General features: G+C 40.8%; 2 protein-coding genes and 1 long non-coding RNA gene across 5 annotated transcripts in view; 1 reads left to right on the top strand and 2 right to left on the bottom strand.

Moving 5' to 3' along the window:
- Positions 1 to 1019, bottom strand: part of tnfsf10 (TNF superfamily member 10) — a 13798-nt gene extending 12779 nt beyond the window's left edge. Inside the window, exon 1 of the mRNA XM_039789973.1 lies at positions 788 to 1019. Coding sequence (XP_039645907.1) covers positions 788 to 895 — 108 coding nt within the window. The 5' untranslated portion in view covers positions 896 to 1019. The remainder of the gene's footprint in view (positions 1 to 787) is intronic.
- The window catches only part of LOC120552179, a 26174-nt gene extending 8726 nt beyond the window's left edge, over positions 1 to 17448 (top strand). Inside the window, exons 1-7 of one of the 2 annotated variants that reach the window (XR_005637970.1) lie at positions 153 to 250; positions 9792 to 9896; positions 11714 to 11844; positions 16474 to 16627; positions 16793 to 16829; positions 17016 to 17082; positions 17237 to 17448. This is a non-coding gene — a long non-coding RNA (uncharacterized LOC120552179). Of the gene's footprint in view, positions 1 to 152; positions 251 to 9791; positions 9897 to 11713; positions 11845 to 16473; positions 16628 to 16792; positions 16830 to 17015; positions 17083 to 17236 lie in introns of those variants that run through there. The other variant, XR_005637971.1, reaches the window with a different exon arrangement.
- Positions 2740 to 21616, bottom strand: LOC120552176 (neutral cholesterol ester hydrolase 1-like). Of its 2 annotated transcripts, XM_039789972.1 has the most exons (6): positions 21365 to 21616; positions 17443 to 17665; positions 17244 to 17313; positions 16460 to 16631; positions 14979 to 15312; positions 2740 to 2924 (listed from the first exon to the last, which is right to left on the bottom strand). In XM_039789972.1, exons 1-6 carry the CDS (start codon positions 21497 to 21499, stop codon positions 2869 to 2871), a joined length of 990 nt encoding a protein of 329 aa, XP_039645906.1. In that variant the 5' UTR covers positions 21500 to 21616; the 3' UTR covers positions 2740 to 2868. The 2 variants fall into 2 exon arrangements, with proteins under 2 accessions (XP_039645906.1, XP_039645905.1); XM_039789971.1 differs by lacking the exon at positions 2740 to 2924 and having other exon boundaries at positions 11943 to 15312; positions 21365 to 21614.

Here is a 21616-nt window from a genome sequence, read left to right as displayed (position 1 = left end):
ACTGAATGTTACCATGTTTTTCTGGCTGATGTAAACTTCAAGACATACATTTGTAGCATACTTAGATGAAGATGTGCTTATGAGGCATAAACCACATTTTATACCTTCACAATCACTGTTAAAGTTTGCTTGGAACCTGCGTCAACATCATTTCTTGGCATGTTGATTAATTCCTATAAACACACACTGAGAGTTGAGCTGGACTAAATCCAGGTAACCAAAGGACTCTGGCCTCACCAAAACAAGCAGAGTGAGTCCAACACACACACACACACACACACACACACACACACACAACACACACACACACACACACACACACACACACACACACACACACACACACACTCTTCCTGATAGTCGCAGCTAATCATAAAAATAGCTGCAGCTGCCAGAGCTTTTTACTTCCTTGTCCTTTTTTTCGGTTTGCAAATGCAGAGAAGACAAAAGAAAAGTGTGTCATTGCATAAAGCTGCATTGTGCAAAACTGAACTATTTAACTGTGAAAGCAATATAATTTGTAGCCTTCATTGCATTGTGCTCAGGAGCGCAGCTACAGAACAAGAGCCATAAAGAAGACTTTCCCAAAAACTGTGAATAATACATTACACACTAAAAGTTTATAGGAATTACAGTGATGTGTTCAAGGCTCACAAAAAAAGTCTACTTTTTCTTGAAGCTGCGTTCAAAAAAGCCGAACAGCATCGCGGTGCGCACTGCATGGCGATGCGTAAAAGCCTTCGCGCGTCTCCGGGTTCGTCACCCCGAACCTTCACTTTGTCCTTACCGAGTTGAGAGCCGTGGTGAAGTGCAGCACGGTGATGGTGACGACCACAGTCTGCAGCAGAACCGCCAGCAGCAAAAGCACCCCGAGCTTCGGACCGGAGCCCGTCATAACGACAGACCGCCGTCCGGTACCCGACCAGCGCAGTCTCCGTCCTGTTCTCAGACTTCCAGAACAAGAACAATGGCAGAGAGAGCTGACTTCTTAACTTCTACCCTCCCCGTCCCCTGCAAGCAGCAAGAGGAGGAGGAGGAGGAGGAGGAGGAGGCGGGCCTGGCCTGGAGAACTTCTCCTGGTGAGATTATTGTTTCATTTCTGCGCTGGAAAAACACAGATAGCCTTAAAGCTTATTGTGAGCGCGCTCATATCTTTGCTATAGATCTGTACTGAGCTTTACTGTGATAAAAACGCATTTAACATCATAATATGAGCAAAACAATGTCCTAGCTTTATGAATGAGTGGCACAGCCGAAGTTTGGCACGTACATTACTTTTATTGGGATGCTACAGAGTTTAAACTCACCTAAACTGAAGTTGTATTCACTTATATTAAACCTCCACGACATCATTTCATACATTCTGCATCCCTGCAGAGCAGCACACAGATTTAAGTTAAATAGCCAAGTGGTCTTTTCTGGGGAAAACCATAAATTTAGGCTTTTCTTCAAAGCTTTGGCTTATTTGGTACAGTATGCTGACAGGACCACATGTAGCCAAGATGTCAAGTTGTTTAGATAAAAAGGTCTATCAGACATTCCTGACATTTCTCTTCCATATCTCGCCAACATTTATCTTATAATGTCCATCCATCATGCATCTTTCTGAGGTAAAGAAAAAAAAAATTTTAAGGACACAAATAGATTTGTCTGAAAATATAATCATCATCTCTATGTTCATATCAGTGATCGGAGGTGTGTATCTTGTCGTATTACCTGGTATTTGAAGTATATTTTTGTACAGTTATTTAAAGAGAGGATTCTGTGATGATGAGATATATTCTTGCATTCTTTATCAGGCTGCATAATAAAAACATGTTCTTTTTCACTTAACATCGCTGCCACCCTGTTGAAGGATAAAGTGCGTTGGAAAGACATTTGAGGTTATATGATAAAGAGGGTTTTCGGTCAGCATGAAAGACATCTAATTTTTCACATTGCCTCACAATGTCGACCCTTTAACCGTCAAATCAAGGTGGAAAACTCCAGTTTTGTATCAGTCAGGGTGACGAAAACCCCATCGAAATTAAAAGTAAACCTTAAAATTGTTTGGAAATGAAACATGTTACATACTAGTTCTTCTTTTTCTGTTTATTACAAACCAGAAAAAAACACATCACTTTCTGTGTGCCAGAGGAGTTGTCCAAGAAGACATTTCTGACATGTTTGGAACAGTAAATTCAGCAGGTTGTTGTTGTTGTTGTATATGTCAGTTATGGACTGTTTTAAATTTTTATTTTTATACTAAATTTTTCATGCACTGTATTTATGTAGTTACACCATATCTTCAAGACAAATACAAGCATGGAAACATCTAGAAAATAGTAAATATTTCACATTAACATCCTAATTAATACCAATAAAATTTTTACTTTTAAAACCAAAAATCCCCAAAAACGTATATCCCTATTGTTGTTAACATCTGGCATTACCTTATATCTTCTCAATTATGTAATTATTTAGACATTTTTGTATTTAAACACAACCTGAAATTCTTGCTGTTTTCCAGTGAAACTCCTGTTTATTTTTAGACTGACCGCTTAAGAATGGCATATCCAGATAAACTTTAGAAGCAAATCTCAAGGCAAAGTCTAGTACAATCAGACAGAAAAAGAACTTGAATAAGAAGGTTTGCACAATGTGAGCAGTGATGTCTTTTTTCTCCCTTATGTTAGCAAAGCCGTCAGTGCTCTGAGCCGCTTCGGTCGCGTTGTTATCAATGTACTGTTGTGCAGTGAGGCGGGCTGAGCCTCATAAATGGATCCCGGTCCTGTTGGCTCGTTCCTGCGTCTGCAACATCTGGCCTCAATCTGGCTCCTACGCCCGGCTGTCCCCCCGGGAGACGCTCTCCGCTTAGGTTTCACTCGGCTACGCCTGCAAGGACCTGCTGGGGGTAACAGAGGCTCCAAAGTGTGTGTGTGTGTCTGTGTGGGGGATACAGAGCACAGAGAGTATGTAAGGGTCAGGATTGTTCATGAGAGCATCCTTGGCACAAGCTGGAGAGACAAAACTTAAAATCTTTACCTTCTGAGGACAGGCCTTTTCATCCTTAAAGTCCCCACAGATTTGTAGTCCCCACATTGTGATTAATACAGGCGCAAACACACACTCGTGAGTGGATTTCTGAACGGCGGCCAAGTTTTGACAGGGATACGAAGAGGAGAACTGACCGACTCCCCCGCAAAGTTGACTCCCTCCCTTCTCAGTCACCTCCCAAACTTTGTCTTCCACTCCCCTCTGCCTTCATTCTGCCTCTCCCTCATTCTGCCATTCTTGCCTCCTCTTCTTTTTTTTGTTAAATTTGAAATTTTAATGATGCATTTTATAGTTGTGGTCAAGTCCCTTGCAGTCAAGAGGACTTCTTTAAAATGCAATATTCTCTTACTCTTATTCAGCCGAAACTAATGAAGCAATGCATCTACGTCAATCCAAAAGAACTTCATGATTAAGACAGATAAATGTGCGTATTTATCTGTGTACTTGTATGAACCATGTTGGGGCGAACATAAATGTGTTTACACGAACATAAATGTTTTTACACGTCACATTATGGGGACTCACATTCGGATTTTGGGACAGAAAGCAGGTCCTCACAAGGTAAACCATTAAATCTTTGGTACTGTTATGTTAAGATTATTAATATAAACATTCAACATTATCTGTTAAAACAGCAACTGTAAAAACCAACACGCTGTAAATCTAAATCTGTCTCTCTGAGTGCTTGCCAAGGTAAACACCCTGTTAACACACACACACACACACACACACACACACACACACACACACACACACACACACACACACACACACACACACACCTCGGTAAGAGAGAGGTGGGACATCAGAAGCATCCAATGGGCATTCCGGAAACATGAGAGCTGGCCAATGAGCAAACAGGAAACTTTTGGGGACTTTCCAAAGTTTCCAAACTTTTTTTGGTTCAACTTGCTTTTGTCAGATTTTTGGGGGGTGTTATGTTGATGTGTGTGTGTGTGTGTGTGTGTGTGTATGTGAGATAGGTTCTCTCTTACTTTATGTGTGTGTGTAGGCCCCCTCCTGTGTATGTCAATGCATAAAATTTGGCGCTGCTCACTCACTGCTTCATTTCACTTCAGAAAATCAAGAGTTAAGAGAAAAGCGGGTGATCGAGGAGGCTGACACTCCCGAGAGAGTGAGAGAGAAAGACCCCTTCCAGATACAATTACTAAAGTGTGTGTGTGTGTTCTCATGCCCAGGGCGTTTACATGCCTGTGTGAAAGTGTGTAGATTTATGTCAGGGTCTAAGTGTGTGTGTGTGTGTGTGTGTGTGTGTGTGCAGCTTTATCTATACTACATGGCCAAAAGTATGCGGACACCGTCAACCCCATCGGCAATTGAGAACATTGATATTGAACTATTCTGCAAAACCCCAGATTACGTTGAATGCCAAACATTTTAAAATTCTGCACGTGGCAACTATGGTATGGTTTATGTTGAGGAAAGTGATGATTATTGCAAATCAACTGTGGTTATGGAATGTAAAGGTTTAGGCCACTAAAACACTTACAGTTACAGGGCAAAAACTCATTAAGGTGCATTCACACCAAGGCGTTTTCTAATTTGCGTCTTTGCATTGACTTTCTATGTAACTGTGCCGCCGAATTCGGGCGAAAATGCCTTGGTGGAAAGCATCATAACACGAGTAGCGCGAGTACAGTGGGGCAAAAAAGTATTTAGTCAGCCACCAATTGTGCAAGTTCTCCCACTTAAAAAGATGAGAGAGGCCAGTAATTTTCACCATAGGTACACTTCAACTATGAGAGACAAAATGAGAAAAAACTCTAGAAAATCACATTGTATAATTTTTAATGAATTTATTGGTAAATTCCTTGGTAAAATAAGTATTTGGTCACCTACAAACAAGCAAGATTTCTGGCTCTCACAGACCTGTAACTTCTTCTTTAAGAGGGTCCTCTGTCCTCTACTCGTTACCTGTATTAATAACACTTGTTTGAACTTGTTATCAGTATAAAGACACCTGTCCAAAACCTCAAACAGTCACACTCCAAACTCCACTATGGCCAAGACCAAAGAGCTGTCAAAGGACACCAGAAACAAAATTGTAGACCTGCACCAGGCTGGGAAGACTGAATATGCAATAGGTAAGCAGCTTGGTGTGAAGAAATCAACTGTGGGAGCAATTATTAGGAAATGGAAGACATACAAGACCACTGATAATCTCCCTCGATCTGGGGCTCCACGCAAGATCTCACCCCGTGGGGTCAAAAAGATCACAAAAATCCCAGAACCACACGGGGGGACCTAGTGAATGACCTGCAGAGAGCTGGGACCAAAGTAACAAAGGCTACCATCAGTAACACACTATTCCGCCAGGGACTCAAATCCTGCAGTGCCAGACGTGTCCCCCTGCTTAAGCCAGTACATGTCCAGGCCCGTCTGAAGTTTGCTAGAGAGCATTTGGATGATCCAGAAGAGGATTGGGAGAATGTCATGGTCAGATGAAACCAAAATAGAACTTTTTGGTAAAAACTCAACTCGTCATCTTTGGAGGAGAAAGAATGCTGAGTTGCATCCAAAGAACACCATACCTACTGTTAAGCATGGGGGTGGAAATATCATGCTTTGGGGCTGTTTTTCTGCAAAGGGACCAGGACGACTGATCCGTGTAAAGGAAAGAATGAATGGGGCCATGTATCGTGAGATTTTGAGTGAAAACCTCCTTCCATCAGCAAGGGCATTGAAGATGAAACGTGGCTGGGTGTTTCAGCATGACAATGATCCAAAACACACCGCCCGGGCAACGAAGGAGTGGCTTTGTAAGAAGCATTTCAAGGTCCTGGAGTGGCCTAGCCAGTCTCCAGATCTTAACCCCATAGAAAATCTTTGGAGGGAGTTGAAAGTCCGTGTTGCCCAGCGACAGCCCTAAAACATCACTGCTCTAGAGGAGATCTGCATGGAGGAATGGGCCAAAATACCAGCAACAGTGTGTGAAAACCTTGTGAAGACTTACGGAAAACGTTTGACCTCTGTCATTGCCAACAAAGGGCATATAACAAAGTATTGAGATGAACTTTTGTTATTGACCAAATACTTATTTTCCACCATAATTTACCAATTAATTCATTAAAAATCCTACAATGTGATTTTCTGGATTTTTTTTCTCATTTTGTCTCTCATAGTTGAAGTGTACCTATGATGAAAATTACAGGCCTCTCTCATCTTTTTAAGTGGGAGAACTTGCACAATTGGTGGCTGACTAAATACTTTTTTGCCCCACTGTATATGATCCTGCTATCAACCTTGCGCGGTTAAATGTCTCTTTTAGACCTTCTTGATACATCCAGTCTTGTGCCGATGCTCTGACATGCAAAAGCCCTACTGTTTATGTCCTAATAACCTTTTAAGAAAAGTTATTTATTCTAGGGAAACTCACAAACATCAAGAAGACTACTTTCCGCGTTGTTACTGGATGTAAATCGTCTTAAATGAACCCAATTACTCGGGAGAAAAGACTGGCTTTTCAGGTAATTCGTATAAACGGGTTAGTCCGAATGAAACTGTAAAGAGGCCAGGGTGTGTCAAGGAGGGAAGAAAACAAATTTGTGCAAAGGATTTAGTCATTTGTGGTCTCGAATTAGCATTACTAATCACCTTGCCATTAGTCTGGTCTTACTTGAATTTACGGATTGGATACGGTTGGATTTTGATGGTGGCATGAGAGATGTGGATGCATTCTGTGTTAAACACAATGTTGTAGTATCTTTGAATTCCCTACAGAGCCCTGACCTCGACCCCATCCGACACCTCTGGAACGCCTACTGTGACCCCGGTCTTATCACCCAACATCAGTGTTGGACCTCGCTAACGCTCTGCACATCTCACAGATGGGTGTGATGCTCAGGTGTCCACATACTTTTGACCATGTAGTGTAAGAGCGTGTGTGGTTTTGTTTCCGTGCCTTTGTGTGTGTGTGCAACATACAGAATGTGTCCTTGTGCAGTTTGAGGCCCACATTGTGGGTTTTTCTTCCTCCCTACCAATCTTTCTCTCTCTCTCTCTGTCTCTCTCTCTCTCTTTGCCTTCTTGCAGTCTCACCCTCCCTTCCTGCCTCCCTCCACTTCTTTCCAAATTGCCATACACTCCCTTCTCTCTCTCTCTCCCTTTGCCTGTCAGGAAGAAGTGAACAATATGACCTTTAGTCGCAGCGATAACATTCTCCCTCATGAATTCCCCGCCGCTCCGGCTTTCCTTTCACATTCTCACCGGTTTGTTTTCGCTCCCGGCGCCTCTGTTTTCCTTAGAAATGATCACCCTGTGATTAACAAGCAGCACCAGAGGGGGCAGGGAGGTAGTCAGGCCTCCACGGGGTCTCACACACACACACACACACACACACACACACACACACACACACACACACACACACACACACACACACACACACACACACACACACACCATATATATTCACGCTGCAGCTGAAAGTGTCTTATCAGTGTTTTTATCTTCTCACATGGGTCACAGTCATGTTTGTTTTAAATCAGTGTGAACAGTGAAGAGCTGCATGAAGTTTCTTTTTTAAAATTTCCATCTGGGCTGAGACCCCAGAGGCAGGGATGGATTAGGCTAAATGTGTGTGTGTGTGTGTGGGCCCCGAGGCAAAATATGAGCTATTGACCTCCCAAACTATATTACCTGTCATTTTTTAAACAGCCATCAAGTACGGTGGACACAGTTCGCTACACGTGGCACCTTATTTTAGAACTATTAAATGAATCGCCAACTATTTTGATAATCGATTATTCGGTTTTAATCTTTTTTTTTTTTATCAAGGAAGTAAAATTTCTTTGATTCCAGCTTCTTAAATGACTTTTAGTTTCTGTGACAGTAAACTGAATATCTTTGAGTTGTGGACAAAACAAGACATTTGAGGACGTCATCTTGGGCTTGTTGGGAAACACTGATTCACATTTTCCACAATTTTCTGACATTTTATAGACCAAACAACTAATCCATTCATCCAGAAAATAATCAACAGATTAAGCGAGCCCTGTAGCCCTTATTTATGTTTTCTCCAGAAGCCAAACTATGTGGAGTCCTACCTGTGTTTATTTATTAATTGCAAAAACGCAACATTTTCAACTTTCAACTAAAAAACATTTAGGAAGAAACATGGCGGGGACTTAATGTCTGGCTTTCTTTCTTTCTATCCTCCAGGTACTTTTAACCATGACAATCTCAGTGCTAACACCTCGTAGAAGTTTCCTTGACTTTAACACTTTTTTCTAATTACATAATTGTATTTAGTATGTACTATAGTATTTGTCAAAGTATAGCCTACTCTGTCATTAGTATACAGAAAAAAATCAACATGCCTTCACTGTTTTATATTAACAGTAAATGATGCAATGCGTGCACCAATCACACTGCCAATTTAATACTTGTTTTTGTGTGTTTTCTCTGATCTTTTTGTAACTGTCTAACCAATTTGTATTAATTCTCTGCAGCTTGAGCAGCTCCTCCATTGTGCAAAAGCACACTCAAAAGTCAAGTTTCAGTTTGCATACAGCCATCTTTGGGTGTTTTTTTTTGGGTCAATTTCTTACTCAATTGTTGAGGATCTCCTTGAACGCAACATTTAAGAAATAACTGGCGCAAGGTGGATTATGGGATATCGAGGGCTGCGAAGGACACACCAGATGTTTCTCCTCTTTCTCCGACTCATTAAGACTTGTTGATCTGTCATGACTTATTCCATCTTGAATTGTGAACTAACTCTCTGATCTGTGGACAAAGTGCATGCTGGGATAAACTCTCTGCTCTGCTGTGTGACTTCAGTAGACCTTTTTCACGGCAGACATGTTGACATGTGATAGTAGGAAAAGCACAGGTGTATTCAAAACCATTAATGATGGCTGCATTCCACTTAGGAGAGGCCCTGGTATTGTGCATGCTGACTCACTGATACCCAGTTTACACGTACATGGTCATTTTGAAAAACTGAGACATTTCCCTTTGTTTGTGCCCTTCGTTTACACGCAAACAGAGAATTCGCCTCTGAAAATGATTCTATCTAAAAACTCCGGCCTGAGTGGAGATTTTGGAAAACTTTGTTTGCATGTAAACTGAGACAAACGGAGGTTCAGGCAGCCGAGGAAGTGAGGAAGAGAAGAGAGAGGAAGTGATTTGTTGATGTTGTTGCTATTTTCGGGATTCTGATTGGCTAACGTGGGCTTGAGCTTCTCGTTAACACTGCCACCTACAGGTTTGGCGTGCTCTTGACGGCATATATACACGGGTACGGAAACGTGTAAACACTTTTCTGAAAACTGACAGCTCTGCACGATGTTATTTTTGAAAAAGGAGAGGTTGAAATGTTCCTTTATGAAAATAGCCGGCCACGTGTAAACGTACTCTGAAATAGCTTACTGGGACACTTGATGGAATTGAGTCATCGTTAAGGTTATCAATTTCAGCTCTGCTTTTCCTACTATGACAAGTCAAAATGTCTGCTGTGAAAAAGCTCCATAGGGATTAAGTGGTTGTGGAAATAACAATGGCTGAGTGAATACTTGTACAGAACTTGCACTCAGTCGTGCGACCTGTTTGGCAGCTGGCTGCAGTGTTGCAGGCTGACTGTTGCTTCACACGCACGCACGCACGCACGCACGCACGCTTGATAATGCAGTCTGTCAGGAGAAGCATGTTGCTGCTTACCTGTCATGATAACATGATCTGACAGGCCAAGTTGCATTCTGTCACGCACTCATCTTGATCTTTGGTTTCTGCAGGCTTTGACCTGAAGGGCGAGTGTTTGTGCAAGGAAGAGCAAAGAAGAGGACCAAAACAAGAAAAGACAGAAACAGAGAGCCAACTCTTTGATATCCAGCGAGGAGGTGAGGAAGCTACCCTGAACCAGTTTTTCAGACAGACGGAGAAAGTTTGGCAGAAATATGTTGCTCTGTAAGTGCTTTTATTACACTCCAATATCACGGGGCGCAGGCATAAATCAAAAGCAACAGCCTTTGTCCAGGGATTAAAAAACCATTGAATTGTAAATCCATCGCAGAAAATGCATAAAATGTTATGGTGTTCATAAATCTTTGAGATAAAAATGAGAACAAAGAGAATAAAAACCATGATTCATGTGATTATAAAAAACACTATCTACACTTATTTGTAACAGCTGAATTACTGACTGAAGGCCGGTGTGTTCAGGACGAGGATTTGGCGCCATCTCCTGCATGTGTCAGACTTTTATTCTGAAATCTGACCAGAAAGAACACACCTGAAATGTATTAACTATGCATATATTTGAAGGGATTATATATTCTTAAATTAATACCACTTGGAATACATAACTTAGCTATTAATTAAACATATAATCATTGTAGTTGTTTTTTTTAATTAAAAATAATTATAATAATACACTATTATTTGATAAATACAAACTTTTTTAAATGGAATTTGTAATATTTAATAAGTAAAATTAACCTTTAAACTACAACTTCATAATTATAATTTAAAAGGGATTTAAAAAATGATGACTGAGGAAGATTATTAGCTAATAAGCAAAAGACTTATGAAGAATAGGTGGGATTCGTGGCCGGGTTGCTCAGTGGGTAGAGCAGGCGCACATATACTGTGAGGTTTATGCCTCGACGCAGAGGTCCAGGGTTGAAGTCTGACCTGTGACGATTTCCTGCATGTCTTCCCCCTCTCTCTCCCCTTTCTCACCTAGTTGTCCTACCAAAGTAAAGGCAGAAAAGCCCCAAAAATAATCAAAAAAAATAATAATTCAACAATTCATTGAGTGTTTGCCATTCATGTATCTCGATGTGTAATATTATAATTTTCTTTATGACCCTTTGTTTTCTTTTACACATTCGAAATACATTTCAATCTATCAATCAATATTTTGAATACATATAATGAAAACCATAGTTAAGTTATAATGAAACTATAATTTACTAACTAATAACAGCATGTTTATTAAGAAATACAATATATTTGATACCCATAGGAACTAATTATCATAACTAATAGTTGTACTGCATTTGAAGACCTAATTATTATAAATAGTAACAAAATGAATTATAATTGAATAACTAATAAGGAATAACCATATTTTTAAATACCTTTCCTAACCTGTACCTAACTTAATATTGTGATAAATAACTCAATAAACACAGAAATATAGATGATGTAAAAAAAAAAACGTTCAAATGCAAATAATTATTGCATGGCCCCTGGCTGTATATATGTTTTCATTATACTTTAGAACCATGTTATTACATCTTCTGTAGTTGTGTGTTACAACTTTGTGCTAGCTTATGTGTTTGTGTCATACCACCATTTTACTAACTTGTCTGCATCTTTAATATTTTTTTATCAAGATCTCTCCATCATGATTGTTGCGTTTAATTTATGTCCTTTTGCTTATTGTTGCTCCACATGTCTGCATGTGTTTAAAAATGGCTACAGTCAATATTGTTTTGCTGTGCTCTGCATGGTGTCTATAGGACAATATAAAAAAGTCAAATTAGAGTCCTGTCCTAAACTTTCCTTTTTTTTTTAATTATCTACATCAAGGATCCGGTCTTCAGAGTCTAAGTATGAGTTGAGCGTGTTGTGTCTTAATTTTTCACATGTAAAATGGTGTTTCCTGTGTGATTAGGGCTGCAACTATCCATCATTTTCATTTTAACTTTAGTTTTAAAGTCAACATGGTCAACAACGTCCTTCAAGAGTTCAGAAACGAAATCTACAACAGCCGGGCAAACGCCATCTGCTGATCGTGTGATACGATCATCGCTCCAGAACAGCTGTTGAATGGACCTTGTGGTGAGATTTTTCTTAAAATTATTGTATTATTGAATAATGTGCTGATTGATTTCTCAATTAATCAGTGACTCTAAAAAATGTCAGAAAACCCCAAAATATTCAGTTTACAATGATTTTAAAACAGAGAAAAGTGGACAATTTCTCTACATTGTTTTTTCTCGAAAGGTGACTCAAACATTGCGGTCAACTAATCGATTAATCAACTAATCATTTCAGCTCTTCACGTGATACATTTACATGTGCCTTTTTCTTAAGGCCACAAAGAAAAGAAAACATGGTATCATTGGCATAAAAAGTAACATGTTTGGGTTAAAAAAAAAAGAAATTGTTATTCACAAAAAACATGTTTTGAGAATATTTCATTTTATATTTTATAGAAATATTCAAACTGTATCAGCAGCACTATACATAGTTGCCATATTATATCATGAATACATACAATGTTGAGGTTTTTCTTTCTTGATATATATTTTTATATATTTAGTTTTAGCTTATTGTGACTAAACAAACACTTGCACCTGCTTTAAGCTGTAATCTTATACCAAATGCCAAATTCTCTATTAAAAGCTGAGGACCTCCAATATGGCCGCCAGAGCTCACAGCTCTCAGGTGCTGCTGAACATCTCCTGCAGCACTTCTCGTCCTCGTATTAACAGTAAAAACAGGAACGTAATGTGAACCGACAGAAAAATCCCCTCTGCAATAAACCCCCACACACATAAAGCACATTATTAAAAAAAACTAAACAAAGAAAATATTGGGATCCTGCTCCCAACATAAAACTTGAGTTGTCACAAGCCAATAAAACAGCTACTTTATAGGATTTATCAGTGCTGCCAGAGAACATTCGGGGCCCGTTTCGTGTATCTGCTTTGGCTGAAACAACCTGTTGCATAACCCCTGCTTTATATTAAAAGCTATTTATACAATATTAAAGAATTTAATGTGACGTTTCACATTACAGCAATAAAGTTACAGCACTTTCAACCACTTTTTCAACATTCTAAAGTCTTTCCCTGTAATCCCTGTTGCCTCATCTACGTTTTAAATTTATATTTCTTATTTATAAATGATATATTTTACTACAGATATCACACATAGTAACTCTTTAATAGAAAATATAATATAAATGCGTGTATAAAGGGGTAATTGCTCACAAAAACAATCCATGTTAGGAATGGATTCACTTCTGGAAAATCACAGTCTCTTGAACGCCAGTGTTACAATACCAAAAAAAAAAAAAAGAGAAAGAAATTCTGGATAATGTGAAGTCATGACCAGGCTCGCCTCAGTGTTTCTGCGACACTCTGGGCTCGCTGTCGTTTGGGCCGAAAGCCAAAACCGAGTCTGCCTGACGCTCGCTGTCGTCGGTTCATTATATTAGTTTAGGGCCAGCAGCAATGGGGGGGATGAGAGTCCATTTGGGATTTCTTTTCTCAGGGTGATACAGTAAATCTTGTATACATTTCACATCATCACCGCCATCATCATTGCATTGGCCGTGCAGTACAGTGGTCATCAGAGGGAGAAGTTAAAGAGAGCGGCGTTTAAACATAAAATATTGCACAATCCAGTGAGTATACACAGCTGTGAACTTTGGCATACTTTTACCGCACACACACACACACACACACACATGCATGCAGGCACACGCAGAGCAGACTGTTTCAGCGTCTCAGTGCATCATAAAAGAATAAAAGATGAACTTCTGAGTGACTTTGACCTTTAAAAGTAATCAGGAAGAATATTCAAGGCTCTTCGTTTCACTAAAAGATCCTGGAGTTTCCCTCTGAGCACACTGGCTTTAACTGACATTTTTAATCTTCCCCAATAGTTGTTGGATGTTGTCCTGCTCCAGTCCACTTATGTCTTGTTTTCACTGTGTGGTTCGGCTCTGCTCGACTTGACTCGTTGTTTTGGTACCAGTACTTTTCTCTTTTAGTTTCCCACTTCGGAGAACACCCCCTCAGTGTAGGCGGGATTTTCAGCTGAGGGCCTCATATTAAAGCCATTGCATACGTTTATCTTTAAATATAAATAACGAGCCGTAAGTACACTGTCATTTTCCAAAAGAACGCATCGGCCTTCCACAAAATTGTCACTTTCATTGGTTACCTTTTGATTAGAAATGTTTTGGTTTCAGGACTCAGTGAAGATGCTTTGTGGTCCGTTTGACCCGGTGACGTTTGGCTGCACTGAATTGATATACTTGCTATTAAAAGCCCGTTTGAATGCACATTGTGGCAGAAGTTCTCAAGAAAGGTTTTCCTGGTGTCTGTCAGGAACGATTTGGCCCTGATTTGACCCCTAGAGGATATACATTTGAATCCTGCACGTACACACTAAGTACACAGGCGAGTATGTGAACAATAAGGCTGCGTTCACACACACACACACACACACACTCGGGCGGTCATCAGATGGACGGGCGAAAACGCAGGCAAGGCTGCAAAGAGGAGCCGGAAAAAAACTGCAGCAGCGCGCGGCGAAAAATTTAGATTGACTCAACTCAAGAAACGCAAACCCAACTTCACCCTGCGGTGGCCAATCATGTAACTGGCGATCAGACTTGTTAGTCTGTTTTGAGTGCCGTACAGTAAAAAGGAAACATCACTGCCTCTATTGCTGCCACAAGAATGTTTTAAAACACTACGAGGGTAATAAACGAAACATCACTTGTCTGCACGTACACGTTGGTAAAAAGCAAGTATATCATGAGCCTTTAAATTTGATATCTTGGTTCTGTTTGCGGATAAAGCAGCTGATATGTTATCCTGTCTGATTCTACGTTATCCTGTCTGATTCTACGAACGACTGGCTGACGAGGATCTGGAGCCGCGAGTTTGTCTACAGATTCTGGTCCAGCCAGCGGATGTAGTTGTTCATGCTCCTCTGTCCGACACTAGACATCATCGGCAGGTACGCGAACACCATGCAGCCATGAAAACCGTCCTCGTAGTGATCGCTGGTCACCGCGACGCCGGCGCTCTGCAGGCGTCTGACGTACATCAACCCGTCATCCCTCAGCACGTCAAACTCACAAGTCATCACGTAGGCTTTGGGCGTCCTACCCAGAACCCCCTGATCCGCCAGCAGCGGGGCCGCCCTCACATCCAAAAGCTGCGGTACCTTACCCATCACCCCCGGCGATCCCGTCTCTTTCACAACCGGACGAAAGTGCTTCCTGCGTTCGGCCGGGAGCAAAGCGGTCCAGTCCAGCTTGGAGCGGGTGCTGCCGCTGATGGCCGGCTGGTCCAGGGAGCTGTGGTTGTTGGCGAGCAGGAGGGGCTCCAGGGACATGTCGGCGCCCAGGTACTGCAGCCAGAAACGAGCCATGACGGGCCTGTAGAGGATGGGCACGGCCCGGTTCTGCTGGTAGGACGGGGTGTAGAAGTCGAGCGCCTGCAGCACCGGGTAGATCAGCGCCTGGACCTTAAACTTCACTGTCAGACCGTCATCTGAGCTGAGCTGTGGACACAGTCAGGTTTGAGATTCAGCAGATATGAGTTCTTCTGAGGGGCAATCAACTGAAAGAGCTGATTGCTGATCACTTTGGGTCAATAATTTCAGCATCTTTTAAATTCTGATGGTTTGTTTTTTAATAGACAAGTTGGTGACGCTCTTGGCAAATTAATCTCAGTGTCCTTTAGATCGACGAAGGGAGGGTAGCAAAGTAAAAAGCCAAAGTAAAACATGTTTAAAATTCCACACATGGAATGCCTTTTATCTTCCTTCTTCCAATCATTCAGAGTTTCACCCCTAACTGTCATGTTGTCAGAGTGTAAAAAGCCTCTCAAGTATAATGTTTCTCTAAAATTCCTAACTGAAACCCAAACTAATGGCATTCCTTGAGTGCTAGAAACTGAACTAGCCCACATTTTGACCACGAGACTTGACCAAACAGAGCAGCTGTTTTTCTCTGGTTAAGACAGGATCACTACCAGCAGCTCCTAGCTCCGGTTTTTGCCTCGCTTCGCTGCATTTGACGCTTGAGGAGCTCTCCACTAGCAGATATCAATTACCCTTCAATGATTGCTGACAAGCAAAGACTACAGCCTCCTACACACGCGATGGCTGCACCTCATTGGACGAACGCTTCACTCGTGGGCTGTCTGCTCCCGGATTTCAAAACCAACATTTGAAAAGGCTCATTTGAAAACTTAAGCTTATTTTACAAAAAGAATATTTTTCTGTGCTTTTTTGATGTTTTTTTAAGCTTTTCACATATTTTTGTCACTTTTCCTGACGTTTTATGGAGATTATCCTGATGTTTTTGTCACTTTTTTTCGAATTGTTTTTGTCACTTTTTTGAAATTTTGTCCAAGTTTTTCAACGTTCTATTATCAAATTTTTCTTTACATGCTACAAAATTGAATAAAACACCCAAATTCATTTAAAGTAGTGAACTGATCATTTATATAACTTGTGAAGAGCGTTGCAGGGAACCATCCACGTTATTTTGTTTTAAAATTTGGTTGAAAGAAACCCACATTTCTGATATAGAAACCTTTTGAAAATGGGTCAGATTAGACCCGAGGACAACAGGAGGGTTAATTAACTGCTAATATGTAGTGAGATGTGTGTGTGTGTATTATGTGTGTGTTTGCTTCTCTACCTCCTGCGCCACAGCGGCAGCCAGGTTTCCCCCGGCGCTGTCCCCAGACACACACACCCTCTCCGGATCGATGCTGTAGCGCTCCAAAACCTGAGCCGACAGGAAGGCCCGCGATGCCGCTAACGCATCGTGGTACTGATCTGGGAACACCGCCTCTGGAGCGAGACGGTAACTACAGCAACAGGATAACATAGGAAGACAACATTATTATGTCACATAATACTTTGAATCAGGACTAAAAGCCAGAGCAGTGTTTGTTCCTCGGCCTACCTGTTTAGAAAAGGCTTAACATTTTCAGATTTGACCGATTTATTTAAATGGATTTTCCTTCAGATTTGATGTCCCCAAAGCATGTAATTTCAACTCTGATGTAAGTAGATACTGTTCAGGTTACTGTAAACAATATTCTTTGCAGCAACTACAGCTCAGTTTATGCTTAAATAAAAAGGACAGACAGCCATTAAAGTCATTCATAAAGTCCAAATTGTCATTTTTAAATTCAGATTTTCTCCTTTTTCAAAAAAGAAATCTTATCTAAAGGTCCGCTTACTTTCAGCCATACCTCACAGCTTTCATTGGCTTAACCATCTCCATGAGAACTGAACTCCATCCATTTGTCCAAGGTCAGTTTTTCTCTTATTTTGTAAACTCTTAATTCCCAACTTTATTCAAATAAAAACTAAGAAAACAATGACTATTTGTCTATTTTGGCAATATTTGCCATTAGATAATCACTAATAGATTAATTCCAGCATTGATGTTGCTGTAATGTGACAGAACTTACTCCACGGACATGATGACAGAGTCCAGCTCCTCCGCCATTTTCCGACAAAGAAGGTCGTACGATCGCATCCCTGCGAAGCAGGCAGACTCGATAAGTCATGTCAACAATAATGTACGTGTTATATGTCATATTGGTTGAATACAGGGATGAATTTTCCTTCTTTTCTGCAGCTGTCAGAGTTTTTCAAATCAACACTCACTCCCGCTGCCAAGCGCCCATCCTCCACCGTGGAAATATATGACTCCCCTCTTCAGCTGCTTCCCCCCCTTCGGCTGGAAGACTCGCGTGGGCACGCCGCCCAGCGTGGAGTCGGCCACGTGCACGGCGTTGCAGGAGCGAGCCTCGATCTCCTCCACCCAGGACACCAGCCGGTTCAACAGGTGCACCCTGTGGCACACACCCAGCGCGTGAGCCACGTCACTCTGCAGATACAAAGTACGGCAGCTATTACATGGTTACAGGGAGTTTTGACCATTTTGAATCCTGGGTAATGATAGAAATCCAAACTGTATTGATACAAATGAAGTCTGGCAAGGCAGCTTTTGTTTACTCAGCAACAAGCTGAGTAAACAAAAGCTGCATTGAGAACTGCAGTGCATCTCCTCTTCATGTACTGCACCAGACTGGCCAGTTGTTGCCTGTACCTGTCCCCGCAGGTGTGATATTCGGATGTACCGATCCTATGCAGGTGTTGTTACACGTGGTCTGCCGCTGCGAGGATGATCAGCTGTGAGCCTTAGGCGTCTCACAGTAGGGACGTTGCAATGTATTGCCCTGGCCACATCTGCTGTCCTCATGCCTCCTTGCACCATGCCTAAGGCATGTTCACGCACATTAGCAGGCACCCTGGGCGTCTTTCTTTTGGTGTTTTTCCAGAGTCAGTAGAAAGGTCTCTTTACTTTCCTAATTGTGACCTTAATTGCCTACCGCCTGCAAGCCGTTACTGTCTTTTTGACCGTTCAACAGGTGCATAGTTCATTAATTGTTTCTGGTTCACTGAACAACCATGGGAAACATTGTTTAAACCCTTTACAATGAAGATCTCCAAAGTTATTTTGAGTTTTACAAAAGTATCTTTAAAATACAGTGTCCTGAAAAAGGGGCGTTTCTTTTTTTGCTGACTTTATATCGCATTTCAACAACAAGCCTATTCAAATGGCTTCACAAAAAACATTAATGAGCAGTTAAAAACTATTTAGGTGTCGAAGCAACTTGAGAGAAATGTTGAAGAATTCGTGGGAGACACGGCAGGTGAATAGGGTCAAAGATTTTAACTAACAGACATCACCATGACACTCACCCAGTTGATTACTCACACTAAGACAATATTTTTTATTTAAGTTTTTTGAAATGTTATGTTGAAATATGCAAATGAGGCATTATCTGGCTAAATATGCGCTAATGTGCATACATTTACAGAACAGAAAAGTGAACAGTGGATAAAGATTCCAAATATTTTTTTATTTTGTTGAAATTTTAGAGGAAAAAGTTTTTACAGAGGGGATTTTGGATATTGGAATATCAACAGCCATAAAATATCAACAGCCATAAAAAAAATCCAATTTTCTCCATGTTTTTAGCTATAAAATGTTGTATAAATCAGGCTCTGAATGATATCTGAACAAACCCCTCTGTGAAAACCTTCAGAATATGAAGTTAGATAAGAATGAAAGTGGAAAGTTTGGTGTTGATGTAGGTGCTACTGAAGTGGAGATTTCTAACCTTTAAAGATATGGATTGTGCAATTCATTTTGAAGACTACAGGTTAAGGGTAAACCATTTAAACTAACAGATAGAAGCATTAAACTTCCCCAGTTAAAGGACAAATCTGGCACAAAATTAACCTAGGCGTTAATAGCACATGTGCCGAGTTCGACCGTTCTCTGGGATATGTTTTCATGCTAATCTAATGTGACTAGTTTTATCGCAAACCGCTAATTACTTCATAATGCTAGTCGTCGGGGCACCGGTAAAGTAAAAAGAAAGACAGTACCTTTCACGTATACAGGCGGGCGCCATCTTGGGAAAACAGTCGCAACCACTCGAACGGCGAACGCCGTGCAACGGGAGCTGAACTGAATGCACGTTGCATGGCTTTCTAAAACTATCTTTTTTATAAACTGTCTGTACACTTACAAAGTTCTCAATGCTTCGGTTTACATGTAGGGACCCTCATTATGCTACCGTGGAAGTGTGGTGCTATTTTGAGCCTTGTTGGTAGTATAGAAATAGCAATTTCTTTTTACTTTACCCGTGCCCTGACGACTAGCTTTATAAGCTAATTAGCGGTTTGCGCTAAAACTGGTCACATTCGATTAGCATGAAAACATGTCCCAGAGAACAGTCGACTCGGTACACACGTGTGTTATTAACCCCTAGGTTCATTTTGCACCGGATTTGTCCTTTAATTACTTACATTATTCTTGTATATCACAAGTTTTCTGAAATTATTATGTTTAAATATGCAAATGAGGAATTATCCAAAGCTAACGTTTGGTGAATTTAGAAGAAATCTAATCTTTCGACACAAATTGACAAAGTGAAGTATAAGAAATGTTTTCTTTCCACTAGTGAAAGAAGAAATGTTATGGAAGCAGATTAGCCCAAAGCCTCCAAATTCACCAGTGCATGAAAAGACATGTTTCTGCCTGTAGTGTCTCTCGCGTTTTACCCTAAAACTTTAAACTTTTTATATTCAATTCAATTTTATTTATAGTATCAAATCATAACAGAGTTATCTCGAGACACTTTACAGATAGAGTAGGTCTAGACCACACTCTTTAAATTCCAAAACCCCAACAATTACAGTAATTCCCTCAAGAGCAAGCATTAGCAGTGGCTGTTGCGACAGTGGCGAGGAAAAACTCCCTTTTAGGAAGAAACCTCGGCAGACCCATATATGTATTTGTAAATCTCTCTGTGGACTGTCTTTCTGCCATTAAAAAAGGCTTTGGAATAAAGTGGAGCAGAAATATCCCCAGCAGCTGTGAAAACCTGTCCTCGGCGTTTAAGTGTGTGTAGAAACTTGTTGTTCCACAATGACGCATAAGAATGACTGCCACTGTGATCCTAAGAGCAGCTTAACTAAATACGAACGTGTTACTCAGGATTTACAGCTATGACACATGCGTACGAGGCCGACGCCACATTCTGTATCAAACCGATCAGGTCAAAGGTCCTTTTCTTGTCACTCCAATCGCCATCATTTATTGCACATTACATGTTTACCTGCTACATGCAGCTCACCTGGTGTCCTATAAAAGACCAGGTATCTTCAAAATATCAACTTTTCCTGAGCCTTAGAATGACTTTGAAAGATTTCGGCTTTGTTACGAACCATTTTCCAGATAATTCAATCTGTTTTAAATGGTTTATTTAGCTTTAGATGTAAACATAGTTATTAATATACTGTATTCTCTGCAGTTGTGCTCTATTAGTTTATTTTCTATTGTAGTACACAGGGTTTGAACTAGTCATTATTTTCATTGCATATTAATCAATCGGTTATTTTAGTTGTTTTTTGTTGTTTTTATTTGTGGTAAATAATAGAATATTTTTTATAGGACCTAGCACACTGTACTGTACCAGAGCTGGAAAAAAAAGTACCAAAAAGCTTCTTAAATGTGAATATTTTCTAGTTTCTTCACTCCTCGGTGACAGTAAACTGAATGTTTGTAGTATTCAAGTCTATTCTGTTCTTATCTACTATGTATAATACAGTATTCTATAGTCTGTTCACTTGTGGAATATCAAACTCTGCTCTATTTGATTTGATTCTATCTTACTCTGCTCTGCATTCAGATGTTTCATTCTCTTTATTTCACTTTGATCTGTTGTTTTTCTTATAGTTTAATGATATTCTTCACATCAAATTCTATTTGACCCCTTCTCTATACCACGTCATGCTGTTCTGCAAAGATCTATATTGCTATTATTAAGTGCAACTGTTATTGTTTAGCGTTTTGTAACATCACTCTCTCCTACTGTCATTTCAGAATACTCTAAAAGTGTTTTATTTGTTATTTTCGCTTATTATCTAACTCTGACGACTCTCTTCCCTCACATGAACCTGTCCCCCCCCCCTGCAGTGCTCTCCTGTCAGGGCATCCTCCAGATCTCACCGCCTGCATGAAGCTCCGGAACAGCGCGTCCAGCAGCATCAGCTTCCACGGCTCGCTCACGCCGCTCGGTAACGGCAGGTAGACGTAGTAAGCGGCCGCCGACAGCAGCACAGCTCCGGCCAAACGGAGCCTCATCTTGGCGGACTTTTGCCTGCCTGAAGCCTAGTGTTCATACGGGACCACTGCCCCGGTTCGCAGGCGACGAAACACAGAGGAATGACCCCGATTTCAAAATAAAAGCCGAGTGTAAGG

Source organism: Perca fluviatilis, chromosome 22 (genome assembly GCF_010015445.1).
Source record: "Perca fluviatilis chromosome 22, GENO_Pfluv_1.0, whole genome shotgun sequence".
NCBI classification, from domain to species: Eukaryota; Metazoa; Chordata; class Actinopteri; order Perciformes; family Percidae; genus Perca; species Perca fluviatilis.
This window is presented reverse-complemented; position numbering and strand designations above follow the sequence as displayed.